Source organism: Eretmochelys imbricata, chromosome 6, assembly GCF_965152235.1.
Source record: "Eretmochelys imbricata isolate rEreImb1 chromosome 6, rEreImb1.hap1, whole genome shotgun sequence".
In the NCBI taxonomy this organism is placed as follows: domain Eukaryota; kingdom Metazoa; phylum Chordata; order Testudines; family Cheloniidae; genus Eretmochelys; species Eretmochelys imbricata.
Window position 1 is genome coordinate 60,051,021 of NC_135577.1, and position 25,568 is coordinate 60,076,588.

Consider the following 25,568-nt stretch of genomic DNA (forward strand, 5'->3'; position numbering starts at 1 on the left):
GATAGAGGAATCGAGCTCAGATATAAGGATGGGCAGAGGGCGAGGCGTAGATGGCGGGTAGTGGTGGTAGCCTTTGGAGTGTGCTGCAAACTTAAGCCTGCGTCAGGGCATAGACGCCAGGTTGTGCCAGAGGCTGTGCCTGCCTTGAGCCCTGCAGGAATCATTGCCAGTCCCCAGGGTCCTGTACCCAACACGCCCAGCTCGGCCACACGCCCTGGAGCCCATGCAAGGGAATGGGGTGGCAAGGAGCCATAACCCACAGCATGTGGAGCCAGGTACTGGCCTCCCAGTTGCTTCTGGGTGCAATTCAAAGTGCTGATGACATTCCGTGAGGCTCGGGAGGGACAAGCCCACCCCACTCTCCCTCTTCTCAGCTTGCAGATACAGTCAAGTATTTGCCTCACTGAATGGGACTTTCTCAGATATCTCCACACTTTTCCCCATATTCCATTATGTACAGGGACCATTTCCTGTCAAAATTTGTAAAGTCATTGTCTAATCCTTTTAAGCATGTGCATAACTATGCATGTCTCCCATACATCAGTGGGACCACTCACATAAAGTTACACATGTGCACAGGCCATTGCAGAATGGGACCCTGGATTGTAAACTCCCTGGGACAGTGACTGTCTCCTTTGTCTGTATAATGCCTTGTACAATGGCAACCTGATCCTTGTCTAGATTTCCTACAAAATACTGTAATAAATCACACTATTTGTTTTGTTATTATTTCTGGCAGTGTGGTGGATCATTGTCTTGTGTGCCCATTGCATACTACATACATGTGCTTATTTACAACACGTTTTTGCTGAATGGTCTGCATAAAGTATAATCATTAAAGCAATAACACAGATTAATAAGACCTATCCAACCTCCTATTATCTGTCTCCCCTCACAACCAATATTCAGATCCATCTAGCCTCCCTCTAAATCACCCAGCAATTCACATCCAGTCAATCACTTTATTACCACATCCCAGAGATTCAATTTTTCTTTCAACCCTTCTGACTATTCAGATTTACCAAACTTCCCCATTCCCAGTGATTCTGTTCAAGCAAACATCTTAATAATTCTCCACCACACAGCAATTCAGATCCATGAAATTTCTCAGTAAACATCACCACCACCAAAGACACAGATCATAGCCATCATATCTCTCTATAACCTCCAATCATTTTTGTGGCTCCTGCTGCTGCTTGCGGCAACTTATCCAGCCATACTGTCTATAAAAAGTGTTATTGCTTGTATCTCTTGGAAATTTTCTTTCTTAATTACCTTCCAGGACAGGATCCTGTTCTTGGAATTTCTCACTTTCACTCTTTATCACTAAGGATATTGATCTATAAACAGGAATTTGGTTTCTTAAGAGTTTTGTTTTCTGCTGCCTTCTCCTCCACCTGCAGCCACCCGGCTGACTATTACCCAGATAATCTGGTTTTTGGCTTCTGTGTCTGGGTGCTCTAACCTGCAGCTACAATCTCGAGAGTGGGTGATACTGTAGTGGGTGTTATATCATCCAGGTAGAATCTCACAAACTAGATCATTGCAACTTCAGAAGCATCTGAGAATCAGGGTAAGACAAACTGTCCAAGGACACATGAGTCTCCCAGAACATTCCTGTGGCTGAATAAAGCTCTCTTTGAGGTGGCGTTACCATAGAAATGGGATGGTAACTTTTTCTCTCAGCACTGCGAGGAGCATAACGCCAAGATTAGTTCCATCAGGAACCTAGAGCTCCATGGATCTACTGGCAACTGATCTACATTACATTCATAGATGTTAAGGCCAGGACAAACCATTATGATCATCTATTTTGAGAAGACAGTGACAACCTCTCCCAGCAATTCCAGCATCAAGCCCATGACTTTTGTTTGACCTATAGCATATCTTTTAGAAAGATACCTTGTCTAGATTTAAAGACTTTAGGTGAAGGAGAATCTACCACATCCATAGGTAAGCTGTTCTAATGGTTAATTACTTTCAACCAAAATATGTACCTCATTTTCAGTCTGACTTGATTTAGCTGCAACCATTGGATCTCATTTGATCTCATTAGGCCTTTGTCCGTTAGATTACAGAATTATTATCAGAAATCTGCTCATACCTTCTCTTGGATAAACTAAATAAATAGAACTTCTTAAATCTCTCACTATCAGGCACATTTTCCAGACTTCCCTGTTTTACCCTGGTGGCGTAAATATTGATATGGAAAGGAAAAAAAGTGATGAAAGAAATAGGATAACAGAAAGAAACAGGTCTCTAAGGTGCCACAAGTACTCCTTTTCTTTTTTAGAAAGAAACAGATTAAAATGCAGATAAAGACAGTATAATAGAAGAGTTAATTAAAAATAGGGATTAATTTAACTAAGAAGAGAAGCAAAAGAACTTTATTATTAATTATATATTATTTATTAAGCACTGACAATGTATTTTGTGCTCTATAAAACAAAAATGTCAGCTCTGAAGAGGTGTTGTTCTATAGGACAAAAACAGAGAAGTCAACATGCATTGGGGAGCCCAGAGTAGAGGAGGCAATAAGAGGGATTTTTTTTTAATCTTAACTCATCTGTGGAGGAATTGTATCTGAAGAGGGACATGAACACAGGAAGGAAAGTAGCTTGTCAAACTAGGCTGAGGAAGACTTTCCAAGTTTATGGATCAGTTTGGAAAAGCCTCAAAGACTAGAATAAGAGCAGAAGATGAAGCAGGCATCAAGGCTAGCATCACCAGTAGAGTGGAGGAGAGGGAATGCAATCAGAGATTCTTTAAAGAAATATTTTTAAGAGAAAACTCAAAAAGCCAGTTAGTAATATGTTAAGGTAGAGAGATCCAGCATCTTGGAACTAGAGGGCAGCTCACCAGAACATGTCTCCCAATAGAAAGCAGTGGTCTAATGGGTAAATATGAAAACTTTCCATTTTCCCTAGCCACAATGGGCATTGGCATTGACTTCCATAGCCTCAAACTCGGATCCATCGAAGTGGATTGTAGCTGCAGGCAACAAAACCCAGTTCAGAATACATTCCAAAAAATGCATCCCCCACAATTTCACTATGGTCTCAGCAGGGGCTGCTGTAAATACCTGTATCACAGGCATGTCATAAGAGTTAGAGAATATGTTTGAGGACCCTCATCTCCTTATTAAATAACAATTTGTCACACGTGAACATGTCTGAGACTCATCTGGCCGTAGCCTCTCCCATTCCTAATCAGTTCTTACCTTATTTGGATTATATTGGCATATATTAGCAAAATTGATAAGATTCTATTGTGATGGGAGACAGACATCCATAATCATAACAGCACCTTCCTCCTATTGTTACTGTATTACAATTATTTTTAAGCTAAGAATATTTTACAAACAATTACAAGAAAACAGTTACTTTGGTTCTCTTGTTAGGAAAGTTCAGGCATCTGCATAGTAGAAAAAGGAGAGTTCTCTACACAAACTGAGCAACCGGAGTTCTGAAGCCAGACTTTATGAGAAAAGAAACAAAGGAAAATACAAAATATGTGGGCCAGATAATTATATACATGAGATAATTGTAAAGTTTTAACAGTTCTAATGAAGGGCTCTGGTGAGTCTTGTTTTATCCCTGCTAAAGCACACTATTTATCATGGGTTTCAGAGTAACAGCCGTGTTAGTCTGTATTCGCAAAAAGAAAAGGAGTACTTGTGGCACCTTAGAGACTAACCAATTTATTTGAGCATGAGCTTTCGTGAGCTACAGCTCACTTCATCGGATGCATCCGATGAAGTGAGCTGTAGCTCACGAAAGCTCATGCTCAAATAAATTGGTTAGTCTTTAAGGTGCCACAAGTACTCCTTTTCTTTTTACTATTTATCATGCACATGATACTAAATATTGACAGTCAATGGAAAGTGGCAGGCATATTCTGGCAATGTCTAATTCCAGGCCACAACCAGCATCAAGCAGTCAGTTTCCTCTACTTTCCCATCTTCAAAGCTGCAGGTCACACTCTAGTCTCACTTCCCCTACAAGCTAAGAATTCTGAGATCTGACATGACAAATGGCTGTGCTACCATTACAAGTATCAAAATCTTTGCAGGAGTCACCAAATTCCATTAGAACAGTCCATAAATGAAACTGAAGTTGTGACCTTGCTAAAAGATAGAACCTCTCCCAGAAATAAGCTTCCCAAGACTGTGGTCACACTGGTGTTCAACAAAACTCTTGGAAAAGAATTTACACTTACATTAATCCGATGGAAAGAAAGAACCCTGCTGGGACACTTGAAACTTTAACAGCTTTTAAAAAAATATCATGTGCCCATGAAAGTCCTATAAATTGAAGTCCTCTGTTTATCTACAAGACATATACTCTATGGATAATGAAGAGTAATCTTCCCATCCCATGCCTCGATCCTGATTTACACAGACCACCTCTTGCGGTGAAAGGAAGTGCAATTTATGTGGCCCCATCAGTTTCTGCTAGGACAACTAACAAAGGGGCCTTGCCATAGGCAACTGTGATAATGCTAGTGTCTGTCCAGTGGGAACAAGACAGACACACCAAGTAGCTGATGCAGCCAGTTATGGCCTAACTTCTCCCTTTTGCCCACTTGGGCACCTGCAAACACCTTCATGTGCCCTTAAAAAATCTGGGACCAATGGGTTTTGTTAATACAAATTTTAGCACTTGTGTGTGCGCTGGTGTCAGAATAATGAAAAGATGTGCACAGGCATTTAGCAAGGATATTTAGCAAGTGTTTGCATCTGTAAATTGCAGACACATGTAAGTGCATATGTACTTTTGCATATGCGCAAGCAGAGGCTGGGTAGGTGCCCAACTGGAAATTTACCTTAAAAGGGTTTGAAAGAAATGTTTGAAACTGATTTATGATGGATGCTACAGGCCACTGTAATACTCACAAAGTGACAGATTTGCAATTCTTGTGTCATTTTTTGTAATATTTACAGACTTCTCAAACATGTCAGAAGATTGGAGGTGATTTTATTAGGAAACGATCCCACATTATTGTCCCTGCCTAACTATCCTCTAGACAAGGTGGGGTCTGCACACATTAGGTATTGAGAATTCAGGGCTCAAAACAACATTTACAAAGGAATCAAGAGTCTGGCAGATGTAAAATATCCCCTAAGACAGAGTGAATTTGTTACAAGTGTTTCCCTTTCTTCCCTAGCTCCCATGCCTATCTTAATTTTTCTCTTTATTAACTTAAAGAAAGTGAGAGTGTATTTGCTCCCATATTTTCCTCAGGTACATCTGTAAAGGTCTCCATCCCTCGCTTTATTAGCTAAAATGAGAAAGCAAAAGCTCGCGGCGGATTCGACAGGCTTCAGAGTCCAGCGATTCCATTTGCTCGTATTCTTCCTCTGGTTGCTCCATCTGTCCTGTTGCTGGGGAAGACCACACATCTAGCCCATGTTCAAGAGAGATGTTATGGAGCACACAGCAGGCCAGAATGATGTGGCTAGACTTCTCTGGAGAATACTGCAGGGTGCCTTTGGATCCATCCAGGCAACGGAACCGGGATCGAATGGTCCTGAATGTCTGCTCAATGACACTGTGAGTGGCAGAATGTGCCATGTTATAACGGTACTCTGCGGTGGTCTCAGGGATATGCAGAGGGGTCATCAGCCATGTGCGGAGAAAAAAGGAGCTGTCACCTATCAAAGGAAAAAATGAGAGAGCTCACAAACCAGTAGCAACAGCAAAGATTTCTGCTCTTTATCCTCAACCTGGGGAGACTAAATTTGGGCACCTGTTTGTAGCCAGTTTCCTTGCATCATAGGTACAGACTGACTTCATTGACTATCAACACAGAGTATGGGAGAATCCAGGTAAGAGTGACAAGTATTTAATTAGATTTGCAAATGAGACCAACAAGGAGAAAAATCAAGATATTCCATTTCAAAAGACTAAATTCTGTAAAAATGTGGGAGGGAGTTTTAGGAGAGTCCAATTAATACACATAGGCAATGAAATTCAGACATTTGGACCAGACCCAAGTGTAGAATACAAGGTTTGTGCGATTCAATCTAGAAATAAACAGGGTAATGAGGACAAGGACAAAGCAGAAGAGTGGATGTATACAACCTCACTAATCATACTGTATGAAACGCAGAGCAGGAAATCACTGCTCTTCCAGTCCTATGTGAGCCAAGAAGAGCCTACTTTGACTCTCAGATCCCAGGATGAGTTTGCATGACTGCAGTTAGAAAAAGCATTTTCACTTGTAAACTGTCAGCTGGCTTGGAGTCAGAGAGGTGATAACAATGGAACCCCACAGGGGGCATTTTTACAAAGTTACTCTCTGAGTAGAACCACATTTGAAACCCTTTCTCACATACATTTTCCATGGAACATGGTCCTAAATCACTTTTATCTGGTATTTACATTTTGGCAGATGTGCATTTATATAGATTTTGTAAGATGTTAGAAATAATTAATGTCTTATTTGCCAGTGGGACCAAGAATGACTTGTATGAAACCTATTTGGTTGTTTGTATTAAAAAAGCAAATATGTCAGGCATTTTCACACCAGCAGTCTGTTTTGCTGCCTTTGAGTCACTCAAAAAGCAGCCAAAGTGCAACAGACTCTTAGAGGAGACAATAACTGGAATTAACTTACCAAGTAGCCAGCCATCTTTGTGCAATCCAGCTTCAAATTGGCTATTAAGAGCTGCCTGCTGCAGCACAGTGCCGTCTTGCAGGCTGCCTGGCCAGTGCGTCTCTGCACTCAGCAGTGCTCCTCTAGCATCACACACCATTAGGCAGTTTAAAGAATGAAGACCCTTTCGATTCACATAGGATAGGTCCTCGGCATTGGGTGCTTTGATTGCCACATGGGTGCAGTCAATCACCCCTAGCACTCCAGGCATCCCTGCCAGCCCATAGAAGTCATCCTTCAGACTCTGCACAGAGGCTTCATCCTCTGGAAAATGAATGAATTGTGAGGCTCTCTCCACCAGTGCTTCAGTGACATTGGCAACACAGCGGCTCATGGAGGCCTGGCTGATGCCAATGGCATCCCCCATGCGAGTCTGGAAGGAGCCAGAAGTGTAAAAACCTAATGCAGCAAGAATCTGTGTCTCTGGACTGATGGCTCTGGACCGCTGTGTAGGGCGAGAGAGGCTGGCTCCCAGCAGATCCACTAGATAGTAAATGAATTGTCGGGGGAAGCCATACATGGACACCAGGTACTCATCGGTGACATCCTCCAGCTTGAAGCGATCTAGCATTCGGTGTCCTCGGCCATAGAGCAAGAGGTCACAATCAAGAATCGCTATAGGAACAGCCATAGCGAAAGCCTGGGTGAGTTCTTGGAGCAGTTCTTGTTGCAGATCTTTTCCCAGTGCTGTCACCTGCATTGAAGTGAATTGAACGGAGACTCAGAACTCAGTTTAAGAAGTTCAGCCTTTCAGCCCTATTGCCAGCTTCATTCTGCCCAGGTTACATAACAGCAGAGTAAGAAACACACACCTCAGAGAAATTCGTAAAGATAATCTCTCTGTTTTTAAAAAATAAAAATTGTTTTTTGTTTTTTTTTAATGTTGGGATCAATTTTAGTGGCAGATGAAAGATGCCCAGGAAATTGGAACAGTCAGTTCACAGTATGTGCGCAACAGCAGTGTGAGCTTCCCTACAGACCCATCAGTATCTCAACCCTTAACAGAAGGGACTATCTGCAGGAATGAGAAGGGACTTCAATCTCCTCCGGTCTTCTGCTGCAAATGCCAAAAATGGGGCTAGAAGTGGCAGTAGTTTCTGTAAAATTCTTAGTGGAAAGTTGTTAAAATCACAACAAACTAATATCATATACATAGTACAATTTTCAGTCACTACCAGGTTAGGCCATATTCAGGCTAGCAATCTGAAACTACATAATCCACATGCAACTACCTTATTTCTGCTCTGTCACTGAACTAGTTAAGCAAGTTGGATGAGTTTGTTGCTTGTTTCTGAGCTGGTTCACTTGTGCATAACCTAAACTGGTTGTATCAGGCATGCAGTTTATGTGGACTATTAGAACAACAAAATCCAAGAGCTGCTATCACCAGAAATTTGGGAGAAATAAAGCCTGCCCTTCATATTCAAAGTCACAAGTCTCAGAGTGTGATCCTATGGGTGTGTGTGTGAGAGTTCCCTTTGATTATGCCAGATCACATCAGAAGCTACAGTGGAAACATTAAACACTAGCTAAATTCAAATAGATTTATGTATATGACACATGGGCAGCAAGATGAACTTCACTGTTGGATAGCACAAGGATTTCCAAAGAGACCAATGGCAAATGTAGTTGATATTCTATCATATATCCCGGGGCTTTAAAACATACCCACTAGCCAGAGACCAACATGAAAGTTAAAGGTCCTCTGGAAGTGCTGAGGCAGACCCTGATGAGAAACCCAGTGCACCACACACACATTCCTGTGGACTTACTGCATGCAGAAGCAGCAGAAGCAACAGGAAGAGTCCATCCTCCACTGCTGATGGAGAGGGGAAAGGAGAAAACTATCTCCTGTCCTTTGCCCCATCTTGGAACATGAATATTGCCAGACCCACTCAGACTAATAGTCCATCTAGTCTGCTATCCTATCTGGCCAGTTTCAGATGGTTTCAGAGAACTCTGTTAAGACTCCCATAATGGGAGAAGTAAACACTACCATGCCCACTAAGGAAGTTTCTTCCAGGCTTTAGTCAGTTAGTGATTACTTTAATGTCCTGAAGCATGAATTCATTTTTACTTTACCTGATATGTTCTCAATATGGACATGAATACACAAATTAACTGTGAAACAGCTAAGGCGCCTTCCTTTGGGTGGGAGGAGGAAGTGAGCAGATTCCACTCAGGGCTCAACTATAATAATATCCATGTTAGTGTAAAACATGACTCTGTCTTTTAGTGTAGCTGGAACCTAATTTATTTTAACCATGTCTCAAAAATATGCTACAGTTTAACTCTGTCCAAAAGCATGACACAGTTCAGTGCCATGGATAGGGTCCATTTATGTTAGAAGACAAAACTGTGGTTTTAACAGTTAGGGAACTAATGTGTTAGAACCAGGTCCCCTGATATGGATGCTGTTGTGGTGTAGTTAATCCCTCTAGCAGCTGCCTCCAGAGGCCCCTCATGTTACCAGGGGATTGGTGGATGGATAAAATACAGAGGGCCGGAGAATGAGGGGGTAGATGGGGAGGGAAGGGTGAGGTAGATGAGGAGGGCAGAGAGGGGGCCAGAGATAAGGGGGAAGATGAGGAGGGGCAGAGTAGATGAAGAGGGCGGGGGGGTAGATGGGGAGGGCTGGACAGAGGGCTGGGGGAGGTGGGGAGGACAGGGAGAGAGCTGGGGATGAGGAGGGCAGGGAAAGGACGATGGGATGAGGGGTGAGATGAGGAGGGCAGGGAGGGGGCCGAGGGATGAGGGGGTAGATGGGGAGGGGAGAACAGGAGGGGGGGCGGGGGAGATGGGGAGAGCAGGGAGGGGGATGAGGGGGTAGATGGGGAGGGGAGAGCCGGAGGGGGGGGCGGGGGAGATGGGGAGGGGAGGGGATGAGGGAGTAGATGGGGAGGGGAGAGCCGGGGGGATGGAGGGGAGGGCGGAGTCAGAGGGGGGGCAGGGGAGATGGGGGGCAGGGGATGAGGATGGGGAGGGCAGGAAGGGGAGAGCAGGAGGGGGGCGGGGGAGATGGGGAGAGCAGGGAGGAGGATGCGGGGGTAGATGGGGAGGGGAGAGCAGGAGGGGGGCGGGGGAGATGGGGAGAGCGGGGAGGGGGCCGATGGGGAAGGGAGAGCCGGAGGGGGGCGGGGGAGATGGGGAGGGCATGAGATGAGGGGGTAGATGGGGAGGGGAGAGCTCGGGCGGATGGAGGGGAGGGAGGAGTCGGAGGGGGGCAGAGAATGAGGATGGGGAGGGCAGGGAGGGGAGAGCAGGAGAGGGGCGGGGTAGATGGGGAGAGCAGGGAGGGGGATGAGGGGGTAGATGGGGAGGGGAGAGCAGGAGGGGGGCGGGGTAGATGGGGAGAGCAGGGAGGGGGATGAGGGGGTAGATGGGGAGGGGAGAGCAGGAGGGGGGCGGGGTACATGGGGAGAGCAGGGAGGGGGATGAGGGGGTAGATGGGGAGGGGAGAGCAGGAGGGGGGCGGGGTAGATGGGGAGAGCAGGGAGGGGGATGAGGGGGTAGATGGGGAGGGGAGAGCAGGAGGGGGCGGGGTAGATGGGGAGAGCAGGGAGGGGGATGAGGGAGTAGATGGGGAGGGGAGAGCAGGAGGGGGGCGGGGTAGATGGGGAGAGCAGGGAGGGGGATGAGGGGGTAGATGGGGAGGGGAGAGCAGGAGGGGGGCGGGGTAGATGGGGAGAGCAGGGAGGGGGATGAGGGGGTAGATGGGGAGGGGAGAGCAGGAGGGGGCGGGGTAGATGGGGAGAGCAGGGAGGGGGATGAGGGAGTAGATGGGAAGGGGAGAGCAGGAGGGGGCGGGGCAGATGGGGAGAGCGGGGAGGGGGCCGATGGGGAGATGGGGAGGGGAGAGCCGGAGGGGGGCGGGGGAGATGGGGAGGGCAGGGGATGAGGATGGGGTGGGCGGGGAGGGGAGAGCTAGATGGGGGGCGGGGGAGATGGGGAGGCCGGGAAATGAAGGGGCAAATGGGGAGGGGGGAGATGGGAGTCGGAGGGGGGGGCGGGGGACTATTAGTGGGGGAGGGACCCTCCTCAGCTGGGCTAAGAATAGGGGGCGAACCTCCCCAAGCTCCCCCACCCTCCCCTGGCCTGGCCCGGCCCGGGATTTACTCTGTCAGGCGCGCGGAGCCAGTGCCCGGATCTTCTCCCGCGAGTCCCGCCGCCCCGCACAGCGCGGGGGCTGCCCGTTCCCAGCAGCAGATTCCCCACGAAACCGGGCTCCCCTCACTCCAGGGCCGGAGCCTCCCAGGCCGCGCCCCCCTCACCTGCCAGCACCGGCCGCAGCGCCCCGGCCCAGCCGGGAGCGGGGAGGGGCCGTCCCGGCTTCGTGCGGAAAGTGCCGCGGCGGATGCGCAGGCTGCGCCCCTCCCCCGGCCGGAGCGGATGAAAACAAACAGCGGCGGCGGCGAGGGGGAGCCCGGGGTCCTAGGAGAGCAGGACACCCCCCAGCCCGGGGCGCGGACACCGGGGACCCCCGGCCCGGACAGTGGGGTCCCAGGGCACTGAGATCCCCCCGACCCTTGGGCGTGTAGCGCCCCGCAGTAGGGTCCCGACTTTCCCTGGGCACGGCTGGGCCCGAGAGCCGGGGACCCCTCGCTGGGCGGGTATCGGCCCACAGGCACCAGCGCTCCCCGGGCTAAAAGGCTGAGGCCGGGAGCTGGGACCAAGAGCCCCCAGACTGAGCCCCTCCCCGGGCCGGGGACCGAGGCTGGCTCTGCTCACTGGCGGTGGGGGGGCCCTGGGCACAGGCGCTCTGCAGTGAGATCGGGACGGAGACTTCACGGGCCCGGCTGCGAGGAGACTTCTGGAGCCCTGAACCTAGAGCTGGACCTGAAGAGAGACCTTGGGCTGGGCATCGAGACTGGGACCAAACCCTACCAGCTCTGGCCGGGAAGAGAAGACACCCCAGAAGATTCCACTGGCTAAGAACTGAGGAGATCCGGAAACCGAGACACCACCAAGCCCCCTGGCCCAACAAGAAGACTAGTGAGGATCTCTGAGGTCTAGATGGGTTTGGTCATGCAGAGAGACTAGGGTCAGCCAGCCTCGGTCCCCCGGCATGAGACCCAGAGCAATCACCTCTGCCTTCTCCCTGCAGGTACGGTGCAAATGGAGGAAAGTACAAATGGTAGACCCTGTGGCCCACACTCCCACTGCACCCAGTCTGTGTGGCATTTCTGACTGGAGTGTCTGTCCTGAGCTTGGCATTCCATGTACTGCAGCTGATGGGAGGGATCATGGTGTGGGACCTCAGACTAACTCTTGGATGGGGATGGAGGGAGAACAAGGTCTCCTTCAGCTCATGAAGATTTTGATTCAGAATTTTCTTTATTTTTATTATTCTTTATTATTAGTGTTACAAGTGAATCTTCATGTGTTTAAAATAATTTTACAGATGAATCTTTATGTACTTACAATTTAAAGTGATGAAAAGACTTCAGAGCATAAAGACTTTAGCATAAAGCCCAACTGATTTAAATCAATAGTCTAGCCTTCAGACAGCACCACTATAGTTGCAGTATTGATTAGCACTTCCGTTCTTAAATCTCTTTTCAGTTGCTTATTAATATTCTTAAAATGTGTGTTGTTTGGGGTGAAATTTATGCTTGGTCACTCCAGAAGTGACGTTTTTGGAAAGTTTGTTAACTCAGTGGCAGCTGAACAGATTTATCTGCTGGAGAAACTGTCAGATGCTTTTTGTTTACTAGAATGATTAACTTGCCAGAGCCTGAATGTTGACTCTGCAATCAAAGAGCCCCTTAGCAGTGTGATCCTGAGTCAGGTGATATAGGCGAGCTAAGGAAGTTTAATTCAGTGTAGACATATGCTCAGAGGTCTGGGAGACCCAGTTTTTGGGCCAGGTTTATATAACTAAGAGTTCAGGGCTTTTATGTGGGATAAGAGCTGTTCAGGGCTCCCTTTCTGCAGTGATAACCCTTCTTGCCTCTTCTGTATCCCTTTAAGATGTCAGCTAGTCACATAGTATAACAAACTTGAATAGTGGTATTGCAAGTGTAAATCCTGGAGAGCCGAACTGAGTTCCAGTTGTAGGGCAGTGCTGGCTAAGAGTGCAAGAGTTTGTAAAGAGGCCTACTTATCTTTTATTTCTTACCCATTTAGCTATAGTAATTCTCATTATACACCAGGCTTTAAAACTCCTTTTCTGTCTACTTTCTTTACGTGAGCCTCAACCATAAATGAGGCTTTATTCTGCAAAATGTGACCCATGCAGTTCAACAGTGCTGCCTGTGGTCACCCCTTCTACATTAACATGCAGCCACCTTACATGCAGACTACAGGTATCAGCATTCAACCAGGCTGCTCAAATCAAAATCTAGTATAGTATGCTGGGACTTACTGTATAGTTTCTGTGGGAAGGCTGCTGCAATCTGTTCCATTACAAACATTGGGTGCAGCAATCAGGCTCTTGTCAGGTTGCCAACATAGCCCTTGGTCGAACAGAGTTTAGGCAACTCTGACATATATATGAAAAAATGTTTAGTCGGTAGGTCCTAATATTGTTTTAACTCTACCCATCTCGTTAGTGCCCTCATAAGAAAGGGCACAGCTTTAGCTAGAGAAGCAGGGCGTGGAGCTTGTCCTTTGAACACCTGCTTTTGGCATCCATTGTTTGGAGGCAAGGAGAAAAAGACTTGAATTACCACAACTGCATGAACATAGATATTGCAAGGAGGGGCAGACAAGCTATTCACAGATAAAAGCATCTGATATAAACACTAGTTATATAATTGCTGCACATGTTGGGTTAAAAGACATTAAGGGCAGGTCTACGCTTAACATGCTGCATTGGTGCAGCTGGACCGATCCAGCGCTTAAGTGAAGACACTCCTACGCCGACGGCAGAGCTTCTCACGGAGGTGGATTAACTACATTGACAGGAGAAGCTCTGCCCCCGACATTTCGCTGTCTACACTGGGGGTTAGGTCGTTACAACTACATTGCTCAGGGGGTGTCTATTTGTCACACCCCTGAGCAAGGTAGTTACACTGATATAAGTCTATAGTGTAGTCCTGGCCTAAGTTACTTGATTGGCAGGGGACTACCTGGCTTTTAGGATTTGTAATTGAATTGGAACCTTTCACTTGTAGGTCTCAGGTTCAAGTGTGGCTCAGATTAGTAGTGACCAAAAGGTACTACTATCTGTTGGCTGTTCAGTAGCCTGAGTGAAATTAATTGGTGGTCTCACTCCTAGCACAATAGCTAACCGTATTGCAAAACCTATCATAATAGGCACTTAACTGTGAGGCCTTGTGGGCATTTGAAATAAAGGGGTCAAAACTGAAAGGGCATGGTGGAGCCAACCTTCCTTTCCACTTTTAGAGGGGTTCCCTTCAGGTCCGGTTAGGCACTTTGATGGTAGCCAGTGTGAGGAAGCAAGGTAAATTCTGTGACTAGACAGATGACTTCTGTCTCTAGAGCTTTCTCTCTGGCTCTTTTTACCAGCAGGGAAACTCATTTTAGAAATGGAACAGAGTTACTCATCTTTGTATAACAAAGCCTCAGCAGGCATGAGCTAATGGTCAGGTGTTACCATACACATGTGGAGACATGATAATCATCAAATGACATGCTTTAGACTTGCCAGGACCCAAGTTCTGGGATCAGTGTTTCTCCTGAAGTTAGTCCCCTAACATGGAGCATTGTCCTATGCTCCTTGCTCCACTTTTGGTGCTGGTGACATCAACTGTTGCCAAGAGAACAGGATCCTGCACTCGGTACTTGGCAAGTAAGTAAAGGACGAATGGCTTTTCAAGTGTTTTGTGAGTGACGCGCACACATTGTGAATAACTTGGAATCTTAATTAGGATTCTTTCTGTGAGGTTTACGGCTTATTATTAAGGTAGATGAAAAGGGGCATCTGCTGGAGCAAGAGGCTATCGTAAATTTGATAGTATCCTTTTTGAAACTAATAACTGCAAAATAGTAAAAACAAGGAAGTGCTTTATTTACATGGTGTTGTGAAGGCATATGGCAGTTTTATTACTAGAGCCCCTTAAAATAATCCCTCAGGCAGGATGAACTAAAAAGTAAGAAGTCAAGGGAGCTGAATTAGATTAGATGTGGGGAGCTAGATAGACATAAATTATTGTTGTGTGGAACAGAATGAAAATGTGTGAAATCTACAACAGACCATTTCAGAAAATGTGAAATTGGATGGGAGCTAATTAAATTTAGCTAACTATCAATGCCGGTGGGGTTGGGGGCAGTTTAATTAATGCTGAAATATCTCTCTATTTAAACCTAGTAATTCAAAGTATTTGCTGTGGGGCATAATCTAAGTGCCAGTTGCACAAATGAGTTTGTTTTAAAGACGTTTGACATTGGAAAAATAAAGTGAAGAGTTTGCAGCAAAGTTTAGAGAACAGTTGGACTTTATATCTGAAAATCTGAATATTTTAAGAGGCTCCAATTCAACCAGCTCTGAGCCATGAATCCCTGGCCCTGTAGGTCAGTGGAGCTGCTGATTCACTGCTAAGAAAAATTCAGAGACCTGCTTTCCTCTTTCAGTTAATAGAGTACTGAAAAGAATTTGAGTGACCAAATATGATCACACATTCATGGATACCATGCTTGCATACCGTATAGATGCCGTGTTGCTGGGACTTACGGCTTTGTTTACAGAAAGTTTTACCAGCTACATAGTTCTAGTTATACTGGCATAAATCCTGTGTGGACATTTATTCCAGTATAAGGGTGGGGTTCCCCCCCCCCCCCAGTTTAGCTTAAAACACTTCCTAAGCTAAACCAAAAAGACTCTCTTCTACTGGAATAAGAGTGTCTACACAAGCAGAATAATCATATCTGTTTAGGTTCTTTCTCAGCGTAGGCATGGCCTGACTCTATATACTGTAATGGCTAGATTTTTGGGATGATTACACAGTGTTACTCTTGTTGGCAGGTGGGCTTAGCAGGTTCCATGTAGAACTATCAGTTCTGTCCTTTCACAGGTAACAATGACACTACACCTCAACCCAAACTGGGCAAAGGAATTGGCCTCTACTTTGCTCTTAACCGTCCTCAGAAGATGATATTTGAGACTGAGTCTCGGGTTAAGAAAACAACAGAATAAATAGATTAACATTCAATTTTCAAACACCCATGTAATATAGAGGGGCTGGTAGTGATTCCTGTGTTAGGTTACCCAGCACTTTCTATTACAAAGGATTATTGGGACCTTTTTCTAGAAGCTCATTGTTTCCAGTAGATCTTTGATATTTGGCTACACAAGTGCCTTTATCCCACGGTATGCATCCGATGAAGTGAGCTGTAGCTCACGAAAGCTCATGCTCAAATAAATTGGTTAGTCTCTAAGGTGCCACAAGTACTCCTTTTCTTTTTATCCCATGAGAGTCTATTCAGATTTGGCTGAGCTATAAAGTATTAAAAATTGCCACTTCCTTTCTCTCTCTTGTGTTCTTTAGGAACATTTTGCATGTTAAAAATCATAACATGTTCTGAGGCCAGGGTCACACTGCTGTTGTAGCAATAGCGTACACTGCAGTGATACACCCGTTCTAGTGTCAGAAGGTTCCCTCCCTCCCCAGCAGGGGTTCTTTATTATGAGAGCTATCAAACAGGGGTACTTCCCAACTCAAAAGTATTTCACAAGAGCCCCTCATTTCACTCTGCCTTCAAGACCAATCTGTCTACTTTCTCTTTGGTTATTTATAACGTGCTTCTCATCTTAATAATCTGAGTGTCACCATCCTTCTTGCTGAGCAAAGACTTCCTATACAAAGCCAATTTACACTGCTCTTTAATTGGCCAGAGAGGTCACTCTTGAGTTATGCTGAGCATTCCTGTTCCCTCCCCCAGGGCCTTTTTGTGGTGTTTCTGAAGCACTCCCAGTTCCTACCAGAACAAGAGAGTTGTGCAAATGAGGACAGGGCTTTGGTAATCATTGATTCCTGTATCAATCTCACCTCTAGGGGCCAGAAAGGATTTGGCTCAGATGCCAGGTTTCCTTTCACATCCTCTCTTGCACTACAGGGACTGGGTTCCAAGCCCAGCCTGACTGGGTCAGGGGAATGGAGTCTAGTTCTTCTAGTAGTGGAGTTAGTGACTTCTGACAAGATAGATCACTTCTCTCAAGTTAATGCGAACTGATTTACACCAATTGTTTTCATATTAGCTCATTGAATATTATAAGAACAGTGCCAGTCTCGAGGGGCAATATGAATACAAATCTGACCTTCCTTTTCCTCTCTGATCATTCAGTAGACAGTTCTCTTCCCTCTACACTGCAGATTAAGGTCTGTAGCTGTACTGCGGTAGGCATACCCATGCTAGCTTTAATCTAGTTCACACAGGTAACAGTGAAGATGTGGCATGGGCTTCAGTGTGGGCTAGTGCCCGAGTACAAGACCGCTGGGGACCCTGGATACATACTCAAGTTGCTAGCCCACACTGGGGTCCATGCCACAATGTCTTCAATGCTAATATTGCCTGTTCTAGCTAGTTTTAAGCTTGACAGGCATGCCTACCCACACTACAACTACACCTTAAATTGCAAGGTAGGCTTCTATTAAGTCAGTGCTGATCTGCTACCCCAACATGGGGCAGTGTAGTACTGTACTGCTGAAGTGGCCTCTTTTCAATTGGTGTTTGCAGAGCACTAACTAAAATACATGCTTACTATTATTATTCAGTTGAGATGTAAGATGAAGGTTCTGGCCACTTTGGGTCATTAAGATCATACAGCACTTCCTGTGTGAGCAGGATGGTTATCCTCTGTGCCCTAATCAAACTGTAATTTGTGTTATGACATTCTTTCCCCCCAGGTAGTTTCAATCAGATAATATTCTTCTGGTGCTACATTTTTGTGCAGTGTTGCTGTGTGCTCTGAAACTGCCCATGCCTCCCACCTCAGCAGTGGCTGCATTTCAGTGATTACCAAGGTGGTCCATAAATATTATTTGTATGATAAGCTCTTTCTGGATAAGAGGAGCTTCAGAAATGCAAAGATATTTTACAGCAGTCATACTTTTGCACTTTTTCAGAGTTCTAAGCCCAAAGCAGTTTTTAAACCTCTTCCACTCTGGTGTGGCATTTGTACAGCCCATCACACAAGGAAACTTGGGATTTGTGGGGTTCTCACCTCTACCTGGTAAAATATATCCTACAGTTAGTTGTAGCTAAACCTGCAATCTAGAGAACTTTACTAATAAAGCGATGGAAGCCATGATCAGGGTCAGCCTATGCAAGGGGCTAGTAGTGTAGCCAGACTCCATTTTCTCCAGAGGCAGAGCTACTATTACTATTATGTATGACTTCAGTACCTGCTAATAATGGAGCGGACACATTTGCGGCTCCAGGATCCTAGTACCAACAGGCCTGGTTTGTTATCTCAGTGCTATGAATTTCAACAGCTTAAGTGGCCTGTGATCTGAAATCTAGACTATCACAATTGATCACCTTCTATATAGGACCAGGAATACTTTCTTCAATAATCTGACTGAAAAATCAAAAAGGGCTTGTAACTGTTCTAGTTTTAACCCTCCTTTGCATTCCTTTTCTTCCTAGTCCTCTTTGTATTGACCCCATCTGTTAGTCACATGATTTTAACCCCCCCAACAAGTCCTGTATGTCAGACCTCTGGCAGGCAGTGGCCTTTGATGCTTATGAGTTCTTATGGTGGTTTCTAATCACCTGTGAAGGTGAATACTTATTGCCAATGCAGCTTGGTGGTTGGGTGGGGGTGTGGCAGGTTGAGTTCTTCCCAGGTATTCTTCTTTTTCCACTGCTGCTCCACCCAGTGATGATCTAGCCTTTCAGAGACTCAGCCCTCTGGCCGGGTCAGTCTTTCAAGTCTACCCCTTTCAGAGTGTATACATAAAGAGCCTAGTAACAGGGAGGCTTTCAGAATCAAGTGAGGGATTCAGACCTTCCTCCTTAAGTCAGGGTCTCATAGAAGGGTCTGACTATCTTCAGGATCTTCTCCCAGCTAGGTTCCCCATCAAAGGATAGACTTCTGCAATTGTCCCTCTCTAGGGCTTTGTAGGGGAGCCCACCCCCAGCACCAGCTTCCAATCCAAGGCCCAAGGGTGGGCAGCTAAGTGCTGCACCCTGAGGTGCAATACAACTGCCTCCCTGGGTCACTTCATACCTCCCCTCTCTTCCCACAGAGTAAAGATAAAATTTCAGACCTTCAGAATCTCCCATCCCCTCTTTGCAGGCTTGGTCAGGCCACCATAGCTAGGTTTCAGGCAGCAAGAGCACCTGTGGTGCTGCTTCCCAAGACCACAGAATGTGGACCAGCTCACTTCTACTATCTGCTTGACAGTGAGCTACTCTACTTCACTTTTTAAGCTCCTCTTCCTGCTTGGGCAAACTTTGCAAGAGCAGTGGGGTGGGGCCACCTGGGCCCCCAGCAGCTCCATAACCCCTTCCTCTCCAGTGTGGGGTTTATGTACCCCATCATGTGGCCCAAAGTTTTGAAGCAGCTGCTCCAAATCCCAAGACCAAAGTAGAAGGGTGTGTGAAAGTTTTATTTCCATGTTTGTTATGTGTTTCAGATTTTCATGTGCAATGGACACCGATCTCAACTCCCAGGACAGGAAGGACCTGGACAAGTTCATCAAATTTTTTGCTCTGAAGGTAATTTCCGTGTCTTGATACTGGGACACTGGTAGGAATCCTCTCCTCTGAATTCACCTTCATTTATATTGAAGTTAAACCAAAACTCCCCATGGATAGAATTATAGGCTTGTATATCTGTTAATAACCAAACTGAGAAGAACTGAAGGTAAATGTAGATAGAAGATTTCTGTTTTACACATTTATTTTCCAGAAAAGGGCTGTTTTTCAGAAAATTGCCCTGCTGTAAAGCCTAATTGTGAGTCCCGAATACCCTTGTTAGCTCTGTGCCACTTGCCCCTGTGAAATTGACTAGGTGTGACTTCATCAAGCAGCCTGGACAGGTTTAAGTCTCCGTTCACTTAAGTAGTATTTCCTGCCGAGTCCTGATCTTCTTTCTGTCCATCTAGGTTCTTATATAGTACTTAAAATTATAATAGCTAAATACTTCTTGTTACACGTTCACAGATAACTAAAAAGTGAAACCCCTAATTCTAAGTAGTTCCCTGTCCTGATTAGGTAGGTAGGTACTGCAGTGATGGATGAGCTATAAATGCATCAACTGATAGACCCAGGTTACCTCTTCATGTATCTCCAGCTCCAGGATGAAGTTCCATAGTTTTTGGTAGAATTGATCAAATGCTGTGACCACTGATTATGAAATGGCTTCAGTGATTCCTTATTATTGTTACAGGGACATGGTCAACTTAAAAGCACGCTTCTGTCCAAAACATGTTTACCTGCTGCTATTACAAGTAACACCTTCGGTGACTATAGTGGAAGGAGATTAGCAAACCCCACTGATCCTGAGTTCTAAACTCTGCCTAATCCTTTCCCAAAAGTGAGATCATTTAACTGGTGTCCAGCTGCCCTGGATTGGCCTGCAATGTAGGCTGAGGGTCCTAGAGTGCTCTAGAAATCAGTGAGCATTTTTGGCTTTCTCTTTCAGACTGTACAAGTGATTGTCCAGGCCCGACTTGGAGAGAAAATCTGTACTCGATCATCATCCTCCCCAACAGGCTCTGACTGGGTAAAGTCATGTTACTTATAACAATCCCATATCTCTCTCTCTCTCTCATCTACTTTATCATGCTGATAATATGGGGAACACTTTCAAGTAGTATATAAAAACAATACTGTACAATGTGTTGATTTTACATCTCAGCATGTACAGTACTACCCTGACCTCTTCCCAGGCTCAGGAGAGGTTTGTGATTCTCACCAGTCACTTCTGCCAGATGACCAAGACTCGTATCTAAGTTCTGAAGGAGGGTCTTTACCTCTTCATTCAGAGGTTTGAGGCCCTCATAAGAGGTGAGGTTTATAAGGGTAATGGGGGGCTTCTGGATTCTCCATGGGTGCATACAAGAACTAAGTAAGGACAGAGGGGTGTGTTTTGCCTTAGTACCCGATGTACAAGAATCTAATAAGAGCCAAAACAATGTTTATTAGTAAATATGAAAAATTTAAGCCAATCTGGGATTTGCCAGTGTTGGACTGTGATTTACTTACTCAGCAGGTAGGTCTTACAAATCCTTATGAAGGCGAAACACTCAGCAAGTGGTGATTAGTTTCTTTGCCGCCAACATACCCCACCATGAAGCCACAGAATCCTTCCTAAGGCTTCATCGGAGCTTGTATTTCATATACCTCTCTTCTCTTTCCCAGCTGTCTAACCAAGCTCCTAACCGTCTAAATCAATGCAATTAACTTCACTGCTAGTATGGCTTGAACAATTACAAACTCCAGTGATGTCATGCATATCCATGGATGTTCCCTGCTATTGTATGCTAATTCCCACCATGGAGCATAACCCAGTGTATCTGTATCGCTCTGAATATTTTGACTGTCCTGTCTGAAGGTCAACAAATGTTCTGGGTGTCTCCTCATTAAGGCCTGCACGTTTAAATGCAGTGATGATCTGACTCTGTCTAGCTGTACCACAGTCTAGGGTAGCATCAGTCAGAGGGGCATCAGCTGGTATATTGTGGATCTCATGCTGGGGAACTGGAAAAATTATCTTTTCCCCTATGTGGGCAGCTTTTTTTGGAACTAAGCAAAACATTGGCAGTCATAACATGTTTGTGTCCCACATTGGAAGTGTCTGACCCATGTGGTTACCTTCTCCAGCCTTTGCAACCTTGGCTTGATCTTGTCCCATTGCCTCAGCTGTACTGTACAATTTCAGGTTTCTTCATCCAAGGTGAACCCACATGCCAGCAATGCAGTACATCACAATGACATAACCAAGTGCCAGGCCTCTTGGAACAACATGAGGTATCTGCGAATTTCCAGTCTCCTACACACATCCTTTATCAATATCTGAGGATGTGACATTCCTTTAAGATGTAACCTGCCATGGTTGGTTCCAACGTACCTATGGACGAGACGCTAGACACTCTCAATACCTCGCTTAATCCTGTGGCCGCTGCTACTGCTAGTACCATAGGAAAGAGCCACGTTTCATCAAGCTTGCATCTTTTCTCAGCATAATAGATCCTTGAGTAGCATCTAACCGTGCACCAATATACTTTTTACTTTGGCCATTGTTCCAGCATCTTATTTTTATGAACTAGCATCTCCCACCCCCATTGAATTTCCTTTAGTCCTCCCTGTAGCTCCTGTTTTAGGAAGCTGCTATACCATGAACCTTTGATACATTAAGATAGTTCGTAATTTTTCCATTTCATTGATTGCTGCTTCCACTTCCCTAAACGCCTATCCTGTTGTTCTAGCATCCTAAACATCCTTTAAATCCTCCCCATATCCTCATTCTGTTCTTTTCACTTTAAAAGGTTTTGTAATTCAACTCTCACTTTCTGATTTTCTTCCCACAATACTGTGATATCCGTATGATTCCATGCTGATATTCCCAGTGCCCCAACTCCTATTACTGTTTCTATATCTCTCTCTCCCCCTGACTCTTTCACATCTCAGGCCACCAAATTTCCTCCAGTTCCACCCCATCCATTGACTGTTTGAAATTTTGCCTTGCTTTTGCTATCAGTCACATATAGAAGTGCGCATATTTTGCATGACAGAGCTCCTGTGGTAAAGTAAAATTGGTTAAATTCAATACTGCAGGTATCATTTGGTACTATACATTACTATACGTAGTCTGATGGTCACAATTTATTACTAATCCATTGTCGGGTTCTGCTTCTGTGGATGGATCATCATCTTGCTTCAATTTTAGAGTAGGAGGCATTGTTACTTCAGTATGTTCAGGAGTGGTAGTGGTACTTTGGTCATTCTTAATCCCATTTGGGGAGAAGGTTTGGCATGTTAGATAGGCTCCTGGGCGGTAGCTCAATGAGCTGCTAAATTAACTCTAATATTTCCTGTATGTGTTAACTGCATGTCATGAATTTTTTAGATTAGCTGTTACCATCCCATTTAAACACACTGTCCCTACCTGGGTCACGTCCGAATCCGTGCTCCTGAGAGTTGTTTGTGCTGCAGGATCCTCCACCTTGGCTGTTCTGCAGTCTGTATCAGAACATTGGCTTTCCTGCATGATTACCCAGGAACCATAAGGCTAGGGTGGCATTCTCCCCCTCGTGCACTGTCACCATCTTGTTCTGCTGTATCACAAATTCAGTGGACCCCAATGCAATGCAGACTGTGCCTCCCATGGTGACCAACCTAGCCTTGTCCGTTACATAGTAGCGATCCTCCCAGCTGGCTTTTGGAAATGGCTTTTTATCCGAGACATATTGCAGAAGTACCTGGTCTCCCACTTCGTACTCCTTGCCAGAAGTTTGGCCATAAAAATAACTTCATTTTTCACTGGGCTTCCCCCTAAATGAAGCAGCTCACATTTTATTTTTATATTTCAGTTTTTAATACATTTTTCACAGGTGAGACTTCTTTTGGCCTGGCCTCTGTTAACTGCTGTATTTTAGCAACATTCTGTTTTACTGTTGGTTTGATTTCTTTATTCTTTTCTGAGTCTCAGCCAACTTAGATATCCGTACCTCTGCTGCTACACTTACACTGTCCTTCTGACAGACTGTTAGCTGCTGTGTTGTTCATTTTTTCATAGAGTGTACAAAGTATTCCTCCCCACACACTTCTTTAAAAAAATCAGTATTCTCTTTAACACTTAGACGTTTATCACTTGCAATACCCCCAATTATCTAGTCCCTTCCTAGCTTCTCCGTGTTCTTAGAGTTGTGGAAAACTCCTTTTAACTTCACATTGCTTTTCCTTAAATCACTCCACTTCAGTTTTTCATTGTGAAATAGGACATTTCCCAAGGCTAAATTCTGGGATTGTAAACTTTTTACCTTTTTGCCCAGAGTGAAATGTTTTCAGCCAATGTATTCTGCAGCTTTAGGTTTCTCTCTGCCTTTTGTACTCCTTTTTTAGTTTAGCACATTTTGTAGCTGCGCCTGCAGTTTCCTGAGAATCATGGGCCACAAAAGTGTGAGCTACGCTGACATCTGTGGGTTTAGTAAGACAGAAAGTGGTTTCTTGTCCTGTTGCCCCAGTCATGGTAATACACTATTGCATTCCATGCCCCACCTGAATTCTAGATGTTAAAGAGACTGAGACAAAGTTCCTCCTCCTGCCTCGGTGGGTCCTGTGCTTATTGGCAGATTTTCTCGCCTCGGAGGTTCACGGCAGCCCTCAGTTTGGCCACTTTTGTGGCTCAAATCTGCCGTTCACTCAGTTAGCCTCATCACTGGCCAGAAAGGAAGAACAACAATCCCCTCAGTCTCTGCTGATCCACCTAGTGGTTCAGGGAACAGGTCAGAGACCTTCCCCTCTGGTGGAACCCACAGTCCAGTTCAACTCCTCCGGTATTGAGTTGGAGGGATGGAGGGAACCTGGGCCCGCCCTCTACTCCGGGTTCTAGCCCAGGGCCCTGTGGATTGCAGCTGTCTACAGTGGCTCCTGTAACAGCTGTGTGACAGCTCCAACTCACTGGCTACTTCCCCACGGCCTCCTCGCAACACCTTCTTTAGTCTCACCACAGGACCTTCCTCCTGATGTCTGATAATGCTTGTACTTCTCAGTCTTCCAGTAGTATGCCTTCTCACTCTCAGCTTCTTGTTCCTCTTGCTCCCAGCTCCTCGCACGCACACCACAAACTGAAGTGAGTTCCTTTTTAAAACCCAGGTGCCCTGATTAGCCTGCCCTAATTGATTCTAGCAGCTTCTTGATTGGCTGCAGGTGTTCTAATCAGCCTGTCTGCCTTAATTGTTCTGGAACCTTCCCTGTTACCTTACCCAGGGAAAAAGGACCTACTTAACCTGGGGCTAATATATCTGCCTTCTATCACTTTCCTGTAGCCATCTGGCCCAACCCTGTCACAAGACGGATTCTCCACTATCAAGCAAAGCATGTTTATGGATGTCTCCTATAACTGATAATACATTGTGGCATTCCCACTCATCCAAGGTGAAGTGGGTAAGAATCCTGGATGAGTGGGAGGAGGCTCAGTATGCCTACTGAGGGACGGACGAAGCAGTTCCAGCCAGCAGACTGCTCCCTATTCCCTAGGTCACCTCTTGGAGCCTCCACACCACCTCCTCCAGTTCCTCATTGCACCTCTCTTCCTCATAAAAGGGGATCCATGGGTGCTCACAACCACCTCCTTTCTCTCTGCCACACACTCTACCGTACCCAGGGGTTTCTGTACTACCCTTGGAATTGCATTCCTGGCCACTTTCAATCCTGTATGCTTCAGCCTCATCCACAGGGTCTTTGTGCTTTTCACCATGTCCTGGGGGGTAAAAATATTTTGCTTTTTCAACCTGAACATTAGTTCAGCCCCTCTCAAATACCATTTTAACTGCCTCTCTAACCTCTGGAAGTGGCCCATCGATAACAAGTTGTGGGTAGTCTGAATCATCACAAAATGGATTATGCATGACCAGAGAACAAGCAAAAAAAGTCGCTCTTCGTGTTTGGCAGGGGGCTCCTTAGGTTTCTGCTTAACAGCAACAACAGTGGTGATTGCTGCATCAGACCAGAATAAAACTTGGATAAGCTCTGCACACAGCAACTGCCACTATATCCAGCCTCTCTAGCCCTGTGGAATACGTAGCCAAACCCCAGAGCCAACTCCCTTTTGTAAAATCCTCTCCTATCCCTCTAGTCAGATCACAAAATTCAACCTGCTCTCTAGTTTTCAGAAGCCACTTCAACACTTCCTCCGTGCTTCTGGAGCAAGGGGCTATTTCTTGCAGTATGGCTATCTCCTCTGGTAAAAGGTTTTTAACCTTCACCTCTAAACAGGTACCACCCTGATTGTTTTGGACTGTGGACATGATTATAGGTTCCACTGGAACAGGCACCAT

At 45.6% G+C, this 25,568-nt stretch overlaps 2 protein-coding genes across 10 annotated transcripts in view; one reads left to right on the forward strand and one right to left on the reverse strand.

The window, feature by feature from the left end:
- Positions 1-4,956: 4,956 nt before the first annotated feature.
- Positions 4,957-10,979, reverse strand: HARBI1 (harbinger transposase derived 1). 2 transcript variants are annotated; one of them, XM_077820214.1, is made up of 3 exons: positions 10,929-10,979; positions 6,619-7,351; positions 4,957-5,653 (listed from the first exon to the last, which is right to left on the reverse strand). In XM_077820214.1, the coding sequence occupies exons 2-3, from the start codon at positions 7,286-7,288 to the stop codon at positions 5,277-5,279; spliced, it is 1,047 nt and encodes a 348-aa protein (XP_077676340.1). In that variant the 5' UTR covers positions 7,289-7,351; positions 10,929-10,979; the 3' UTR covers positions 4,957-5,276. The 2 variants fall into 2 exon arrangements, with proteins under 2 accessions (XP_077676340.1, XP_077676339.1); XM_077820213.1 differs by lacking the exon at positions 10,929-10,979 and adding an exon at positions 10,774-10,914.
- A 68-nt stretch (positions 10,980-11,047) lies between these two features.
- Positions 11,048-25,568, forward strand: part of ATG13 (autophagy related 13) — a 50,129-nt gene continuing 35,608 nt past the window's right edge. For all 8 annotated transcript variants that reach the window (XM_077818626.1, XM_077818618.1, XM_077818622.1 and 5 more), the window contains exons 1-3: positions 11,048-11,761; positions 19,200-19,281; positions 20,210-20,290. In XM_077818626.1, coding sequence (XP_077674752.1) covers positions 19,213-19,281; positions 20,210-20,290 — 150 coding nt within the window. In that variant the 5' untranslated portion in view covers positions 11,048-11,761; positions 19,200-19,212. The remainder of the gene's footprint in view (positions 11,762-19,199; positions 19,282-20,209; positions 20,291-25,568) is intronic.

Bases quoted from the DNA above. Each gene is read 5' to 3' on its own strand.
- HARBI1 (XM_077820214.1), bottom strand. From the start codon at position 7,288: ATGGCTGTTCCTATAGCGATTCTTGATTGTGACCTCTTGCTCTATGGC. The intron at 5,654-6,618 runs GTAAGTTAATTC...TTCCTTTGATAG, and splicing joins CAAAGATGGCTGGCTACTTG to GTGACAGCTCCTTTTTTCTC.